At 42.6% G+C, this 9,069-nt stretch overlaps 1 protein-coding gene across 1 annotated transcript; it reads left to right on the top strand.

Annotated features, from left to right (window-relative positions):
• Nucleotides 1-311: 311 nt before the first annotated feature.
• CLUP02_13005 (uncharacterized protein) lies at nt 312-4,429 on the top strand (the record flags this gene model as incomplete). Its single annotated transcript, XM_049291963.1, has 2 exons — nt 312-4,062; nt 4,116-4,429. 2 exons carry the CDS (start codon nt 312-314, stop codon nt 4,427-4,429), a joined length of 4,065 nt encoding a protein of 1,354 aa, XP_049149109.1.
• Nucleotides 4,430-9,069: the final 4,640 nt, after the last annotated feature.

Below are 9,069 nucleotides of genomic sequence, written 5' to 3'. Positions count from 1 at the left end.
TACTCCGCGATTGGCCATATTGGAAGGCTTTGGGTAGCCGCCTTTCTTTTGTTGTTGAGACCGAGAAAGTATGTCACCAATGTTCCGTCTTTTACCATATTCTCGAACACTGACTGATCTTGGTGCAGATTCTCCCTGCTCGACCAAAGTTTTGGGGCTTGAACAACGAGAATCCTGCTTGGATCACACTATCCTCTATCGGCTTCATTGTACCAGCTTTCCGACTTGCTTCGCTGCTTCTGTCCAATCCATCGATTATCTTACACGAAGCTCCTCCATTTGCCAGCTGTGCTCCAGCCTCCAGCGCAACAATGGCTCCAAAACCAAAGGAAAGCAAGAGCTCGCAGCTTTCACGCTATCGATCAGATTCCGCTCACTCACTTGCACACACTGCGAACACTACTCTCCAGACTCCTCCTTCTACTCAGTCACAGCCCCGTCCATCGACTCCAGGAATCAATGAAGTTGATCGATCCACTCCGCTCTCGAGGCTCTTTCGACGTAACCGAACCAACACTTCCCTCAACACCGCTCACCAGCTAGCCATGGAAGCCCCCCCTTCCAAAATCGAGGGCAGCTCACCAGGACCAACTCCGGCCCCAGCTCCACCTCCGCCTCTTCCCACTCCCCTTCTGGCGGGATGCCCAGGCCGCGAGATTACGGGCGCAAAGACCAATGGCCGCGAATGGGCCTGCGACTTGGATGAGCCTCCTGTCTTGGGCTACTCTGAAGAACTGTCCAAGACTGACTTTGAAGAACACCCACTGGCCCATTATATCAAGCTGGAAAAGGGATGGGAGAAACACCAGCTTGCCATGTACGGCCTCATTCTGCCAGCCAAGGTCCAGAACGGCACTCCTATCTATACTTGGGAAAGCGACTCTGAAGACGAAGAGGATATAGACAAGGCATTGGTGCTTTCGAAGGAGAAAGGACAACCCGTTAAGCCTTCCGCCCAAGTGGAGCGACCAAGAACGCCCTCGAACATCCTTCACAAAGTCAAGTCTTTTGCAAACTTCATTGCTACATCTGATGCAGAGAGGGATGTCCCCGAGCTCCCAACGCTCAAAGAACTACTCGACCAATTCGGCCTACCCCCTGGAACCCCAACCGACACGGCGCCTCGGAGCTTTCTTCGTACGACCCGGTCCAGCAGCTCTCTGCGCCCAAAGACTCCCACTAGAGTTGTCCCTAGTGCTACCAAGCTACGCAGCAAGCGAAGCGCAGGAATCGAAAGATCCCAGATCTCCAACCCCATTGCTCCCGAGGAAATGAGACGGGTTGGATCTGATTTCAGCCAGGCGGTGGCTCGACGCGGCAGAAATATCTCCGGAGGCGAGCGAGATTCGCTCTACGCATCATCCTTGCGAAGCCCATCAAACTTGATATCCCCGTCCCTTTCGACGAGTGTCCCTCTGTATCTACTTCAGCCTCAACACCCTACCGTCTACTTTGGGCAGAACGAGGCCCCTCCCGAGTTTCGACATGCTCCGCCTCGTCTAGCTCCCATGGAGTACACTCGTCAATATTACATTGCCAAAGCCAAGGCAGAGAGGGAAGGAGTCGACTGCACAATTCGCAAGCCTGCTGTGGTCTGGGCTTGGACAGAAGACTTCAAGGAGTTCCTTTTGCTCCCGCAACTACCCGCAGGCCTTCAGAGAAACTTCTTGCCGGACGATGGCAAAGACTGCAAGTTTTCCAAGATGGGTCGGTCATCAAAGAACAAAGATGTTGGCAAAAGAAGGTCCTTCGTTCCTCTTCCTTTGGACCTTGGCCCTTCTACTCCACTCATGCCTGCTCACTTCCACAGCAACTCATACTCTTTCATCGGCTCTGACCACAATTATCGTTCATCTAGTGATGGATTCTTACTTGATCGTCCCGCAGCGGCCAGATATGAGAGTCTCGTGCAGTCAACAAGGTTGCTGCTCGATGACCCTTCCACCCCCCTGGCTGAAGAAGAGAAAGATTGCTTTGTTGGTGTTTGCCTTGATACCACCAGTGAGGCGAAGCCCTTATCTCGCCCCGGAATGATTCAGGCATCTCCTATGGACAGAGCTTCTATCACTCCACTGCCCCTGCGCTTTGCTTCCCACCGAGCTTCCAGTGAAGCTCAGCCGACAGATGCGCTCACGGCTACCCTTCCTCACCCTCGCAACGCCGAACAGCTCCCTGCTGAAAGTCATCGTCGGGTCAGCGATTTCACGCAGGCTGCATCGAATGAAGTGGCTTCGCCCGATGCTTCTTTTCGAAGAACCACTGCACCTATGTCATTATCCACAACTAGTGTTGAAGGAAGCTTACCTGCACGTCGTGCACAAAGTAGAATGACAGAAGCGTCTCCGCTTTGCTATGGCTCTGCAACTTCTTATGAAAGATATCGCCAGCAGTTTACATTGACAGCCACGGGTTACAGAGACGAAAACAATGTATCGCCTCTCAGTTTTGAGCATTTACATGAAATACCTTTTACTGGAAACGTGTCCCCTTTGAGCAACTCTCCGGCATCTGCACAGACTGAGGTCTTTGCGCCAATGGTCACGCGGAGACAGGAGACTCAACAGACTTTGGACGACGCTCTGACACCAGTGGTTGAAGATGAGACATTTCACCAAAGCATCTCAGATGACGCAGCTGATATTGCAGACACTTCTTCCATTTACTCACAGGATAGTGCTGTCACTGCAGTTCACCATCCTTTGACTGGATGTCGCCCTTCTTCTACGGACTTGATGTTGCTGGCGCCTACGACCAGTGAGCTTGAGAATGGAGAGGGTTTGACCCCGCGCCAACCAGAGAACCTTCCTTCCCATGTCGCTCACTCTCAGGAAAGAGCTTCACATCGCTCACCTGTCCTCGAAGCTACCTCAAACGTTCCAAGCTCAGAGACTGCCCAGTCTCATCTCGTTCATGAGGAAACTGACGATACTGCTGATCACAGATACTCCGAAGCTCCATCCAGTTCAATCAGCAACTTCTCATCGCAAGCGACTGGATCTGCCGTGGACCGTCACGATCGCTACTCGACTGCATCTCATGTGAGTACAGCCACATCTGTGTCGACAGCCGCCTCTTTTCGACTTCCCATTCAAGGCACTCCTGCAAGCCTGGAAAGCGACTATGCCAAGGTCAGCAGCAAGTATGCACGCCATGTGGCTACCGAGATCTCGGCTCCGGAAGCTTCTTCGAGAATCTCCAGCATGCGGGCCCAAGATCCTCTCCCGCCCTCCCGAAGCTCTGTCACCAGGAACCTATCGTCTTCCCCTCACATTCCTTCCTCAGTAACCTCAGCCGACACTGCCGCGTACTACCGCCAGAAGCGCCTTCCCAAACGACCAGAGCCGGCTCACAAAGACCCTGTTACCGAGGCCATTGAGTCCTCTCGCAACTCGGAGCTTCCATCTCTCCACGTCAGAAGACGCAGGGCTGTCCCGAGCCTTCCTCAAATTTCGGCATCCCAGGCATACCCGAAGCCGCTGAGGCTCAGCACGATGAAGAGCCCCAGTCCAGCTCCTACGGCGTCAAGCGCCGACCGCGCAGCATCCGCTGCCAGCACTGGAACCGTCGCTCGTTCAACTTCGAGACTCATCACGGATATCGGAAACGAGTTGAACCGCGAGATGGAAGAGGTCTTGTCGCCTCGCTCCGCTGCCATGGCTCACCGCCCGCTGACGCCGAACAAGGAAGTCGACGTCGATACGCCTACTCGTCGCCCTCGCCAAGTGCAGTCAATGAAGGCGATTCCTTTCAACGCGCCTCCTCTTCCGGCGCCTAACAAGCCGCTTCCTTCGATCCCGAAGCCCAAGACGCCGAAGCCCCAGCCGAAGAGTGAGGCTCCTGACTCTGCCTTCATCGACGTGGACTTTGGTCCTGGTCCTGCCAAGTCTTACGTTCCCGCTCGACCGCCGCCGCCCATCCCGGTCCTGAAGCCGATTGACACCACTTCGCCGTCTGCTTTTGACACGACTTTCGACCCTTACGTCACTCGAGCCGACTTCTCTATCAAAAGAGACCGCACAGTTCGTCCCGCAGCGTCCATGGCGGCGATGTCTCCTCGTCCCAGTAAGTTTATCCACGGCCTCAACGTCGAACTGAATACTGACAGGAAGTCGCAGCACCTTTGGTCGATCAGCGCCAGCAGCGTGTCAATCAGCCGACAAGCTCTGCTTATGCTCCAAGATCAGCCAACGCCCCTTCCCGATTCTTGGGTAAGATGGCGTCGATGGCTGAGCTCAAGAATGGTAGAAGAGACACGATCTCGAGTCGTTCGACGGACAGCGACGACGCCGTGGGAATGAGAACTTTCCTTAGTGAGGATAGTGCTGCTTCTTCCGCGTCCTCATCGACCAGAGACAAGGCCACGTCGGGCTCGAAGCGGAAGTTCTTGAGTAACTTGTTCAAAAGAAATCGCAAGGATGGCGAGAACTAAGTGTTTGGTATGGGAGGAGTGTGAGGATTAGGGGAGAACAAGGTCTGGAAAGGGATGTTCACAGACGAAACTGTGTGATACATATCTGTACAATTATGACGAGAAATGATGGCCTGGGGATTGGGGATTATGTATCATGGTATGGCTCGTGCAGTTCTCACTAGGAGAAGTGCGACTTGACGCAGGGCAGAAATCATCAATGTGTTACTCGGTGTCCTAGTTTTTCCTCTACTTTGGTCTATTTCTCAAGCAGACAAGTGCAGGAGAATAGAGTCTCTTGCGATACCGCCAGTAAAAGAATGAAGGATATAAAAGAGTGACGTGTGTTGGAATGTGATACGAGGGTTTGCGTAACAGGATACGCTGTACGGGTAATGAGCCGACATCATTATTCTTGATGTTCAGGATGAGGCAAGCCATGCCGGATCGGCTCTTTGAGTGGTACACTGGTCTCGGGTGGGAATTATGTCATCCGGGCCCGGCGTCCAGGTCATGGGGATGGATCCTTCCGATCGCTCTGTCCGGGCCGGTAGGTGGAGACGAGAATCCCTTGACCGGGATCCTTGGTTGCTCTAAGTTGTAACGCCTTAGGGCGAGTGCGGATATCAAGGTTCAAACTTCACATTGCACCGTTGAACTCTTTCAGAGTTGTCTCTCATGTCGCCAACGTCTTATCGTCGCTAACGGCGAAAACGAAAAGAAAGAGGTGATGAGTCGACCACCCCACGTGGCCGCGACGCAGCCCAACGTCTTCTCACAAGCTACCACCGACGTTGCGTGGACTGACGACGTGGCGGACCACGCAAAGTCGACGCGGCTGGAACACTTTTGCTGCGCAGCTAGAGTATATATAGCCCGGTCCCCGAGATTGTTGAATTCCACCCATTCGCATTGTTTTCGTTTTTTTTTTTTTGATGCATCCTGTGGCACCAAAATAGCGGGCAAAGAGGCTGATGGAATGTTGCTTGCGGGTATTGTGCAGACCCGGGTCGCCGGAACGGGAACGGAGCCATCACTAATTCCTTTTTCAGTCTCCTGTGCTATGCTAAATCTGAACCCAGCACGCAGTCTCCGTGAAAATGCTACCTACTATATGGCCATTTCGCTATTATCCAGCCGGTGGGAGGATTTAGAGAAACCGAAAGAGAGAAAACAGAGGCAGGGAAGCTCCCTGTGGCTAGTATGATTGGACCACCCGAAAGAACTGGGGATCTGCCATTGCAATTAAAGGCTATTTTTAAAAACCCGGCTATTTTAACTATATCGTTTGGCTATTTTAACTATACGCTACTATTAAAAAAAATTCTACTAGCTGCTATAGCCCGCCTCGAGTACTAGTAAGTAATAGAAATTTTTCTATTACTTACCTACTTTTACTTCTACTTTTACTTCTACTTTTACTACGTACCGTTAATTAAACTTAATAAATTTCTACTTACTTACTTATAACTAATTAATCTTAACTAAACTACTACTACTATTATTACGTTACTATTACTATTACTAACGTTATAATACCTCTCGAATTACTAATTAAAGATTTTAATAATTACGATACGTATAAAGATCTTTTTATAAATATTACTTCCTTTATAAAAGCTTAAGGATTTATAATTATTAAGTACCACGTTTTTAATTATTATAATAAAGTTCTTTCTTAATTTAACCTCTATTATAATATAAGTAGCTATAATTTACCGAGCTCTACGTATTTTTAAGAAATATTTATAAAAAAAAAGGATTATAAATAAGTAGCTAAGGCCGTTAAGTTAAAAACTAAAGGGGACCGTTAGTATTTTAAAATATAAGTTAACTATTATCCCTTTAGGGTCCGGTCCGCCTTATTAGGGGCCATCTTTACCTTTACGAGTAAGCTAGTCTATTAGGGTTAATATCGAGTGTCTTTATTACGTAATAAACTTCATAACTAATAATAGCCGGCCGTAGCCGTCACTAAATACTAATAATCCCGCCGTAACATATTAATCGCCCTCTAAATAGCTAAAAACTACCCCCTACTTTCTACCTTATTTAATAACTCTAGAATATCCCTTTTAGTCTTTCCTAACCTACTCTTATACTACGTTTTTAAAATATTAATAGTATTTTAAAATCGGTTAGGTATTTCGAGGTTATTATATTATATAAGCTAGGTACTTATTAAGGTAATAGCTATATCAATATATATCTTTCCGATCTTTAAGTTAATAATATTTAATCCGTATTCCTTAAGACGGTCGTACTATAGTTCGGGGTCCTCTAATATAATACTTATAAAATCGAACTTCTAGTTATTAAAGAAGCCCTAGGGGTCGATAATAACTACGCGTCTCGGTATTTTAATAATATATATTTAAAGTAAATAATTCAATAGTAATAATAATAATAATAGTAATAGGGTAATAGTAATAAGGTAATAGTAATAGGGTAATAGTAATAAGGTAATAGTAATAAATAGCGAGGGAAGCGTTTTTCGATTTTAATAAAAAAAACGAGGTAATAAATATATATATATATATACGAGTTAAAGTTAAAAGCGTATATTAGGAATAAAAAGGTCGGTATTATTCTTAATAATAGTAATGAGGGTATCTCTAATATTATACTATTATAAGCTACTATTACTTAGAGGGTAGTAAACTTAGCTAAGTAGGTAGCTTATAAGGTAGTAGCGTTAGGCACTTAATATTATTATTAATAATCCGTAGTTATAAACTTTATAAGAGGGAAAGTTAAAAAGTTAGAAAATTTAAAAGAAATAGTCTATTAAGATAGTAAGAGTATTTATTAATACTATATATTAATACTATATAATTGATATTAAGAACCGCCCGAGTAATTAGTAAAGGCAAAAAAAAAAAAAAAATAAGTTAACTATTATAACTACGAGCCCTTTACTAATCTTATTACTTATCCTTTTTATTATAAGCGCTTAGTTTAATAAAATAAAGAAATTAATTAGGCTTTTTAAACTATAACTACGGGTAGTCGTAAAGTTATTATTATAATATTTAAGAGGTATTTAGACTACTTATTTAAGTATAAGGATATTAAGAACGATATATAAAAAATACGGCTATAAAGCCTCGGGAGGTATACTCTTACTTAGGCCCTTATTATATTATTTTAAGAGCGTAGTATTAAGTACTTCGTACGATAGCTTAATAGCTATATTACTAGCCTTTTTTAAACCTATTCTTATTATAAAGTTATATAAAAGCTCTTTTTAAATATTATTTTGCTAAATAATACTTATAAAACTAATTATTTTAAAATACTACTTATAAACGTAACTAGGGTAGCTAATATAGGTACGACTTTTAATATAATATTCTACCTTATTAACTTAGAGGACTACTAAGCCTATAAATAAGCTCTAAGTTAATTAAAAAACCTCCGTACTTAAATTAACGCCTATAAGCCCATCGTCGCTATTACTAACTTTAAAAAAGTACTAAAAAAAGCCCTTATTACTATCTAGCCCGATACGTAATAACAAATCTATATATAATATATTAATAAAAATATTACTTATAAGGTTAAAAAGTAATAAATTTATATTAACGGCTCTTAGGTAATTAATAATAATAAAGTAATTAATAATAACTATATCGACCCCGTTTTTACTAAATTATTAATAAGAGCTTTGTTAAAAAAACTAATTACTATCGGCCGGCCCCGTAAGATTCTAAATACTTACGTTAGCTTTTTTTTAATTTAAAAGTCTATAATTTATATTAATTTAAAAAGGGACTTTACCGAGGCTTAGAAGTTAATACTTAAGAAGTTCGAATAGTAAGAGCTCTTAATTACTTATATTCTTAAGACTTATTTTAATTAGTATAAGGAGTTCGTAAATTATTAAATTAAATAATATTATAACCTTAATATTAAAATAACCTCTTAAATAAAAAGTAATTATAAAGAGATTAAGAACTACCTTTTTAACTTAATTATAGATCTAAAGTTCTTTATAAATTATATATAATAAATAGTTAATAACTAAAAAGTAGCTTATAAAGTTAATTTTACTAAGTAAAGCTCTCGTTAACTTATTAAGTTTAGTATTAATAATTATTAAAAAGCTTAAGTAAGTAATATACGTACTTACTACTTAAGAAAAGCGTTAAGATTTATTATTATATAGTACTACTTAGTTTATAAAAGGCTAAAAAAGACCGAACTTAACCTACTTTATATAAAGTAATTTATTATTTAATATAACCTCTCTTATTTATATACTATTTATTAATATCTCGAGTAGAATAAGCCTCTCTTATACTTTAATTATAACCGTTACTAATACTTTAGTTATAACTTTATTATTAATAATACCCTATATTAAATCTTAAATCCCCTCGTTATCGTATTATAAAGTCGGCTTTATAATAATAAAATCGATATCCCTATAGCTATACTACTGTTATAATAATCTTTTATTAATACTAATCGTTAATAAAGCTCCTAAGCTACTTAAGTAAGGAATCCTTTATATTAAGAACGATTAAATAAAAGTTAATTTATTAATTAGCTAGAACTGGGCTTTTAATAAATTATAGTAGATTTTTAACGTTAACTTAATTAAGATCTATACGTAGCGGCTATTATTAAGCTTAAATAAAACTAAGGTCGAAATAGAA

Source organism: Colletotrichum lupini, chromosome 6 (assembly GCF_023278565.1).
Source record: "Colletotrichum lupini chromosome 6, complete sequence".
NCBI lineage: Eukaryota > Fungi > Ascomycota > Sordariomycetes > Glomerellales > Glomerellaceae > Colletotrichum > Colletotrichum lupini.
The sequence above is the reverse complement of the archived record's forward strand: the minus strand, read 5'-3'. Positions and strand labels throughout refer to the sequence as shown.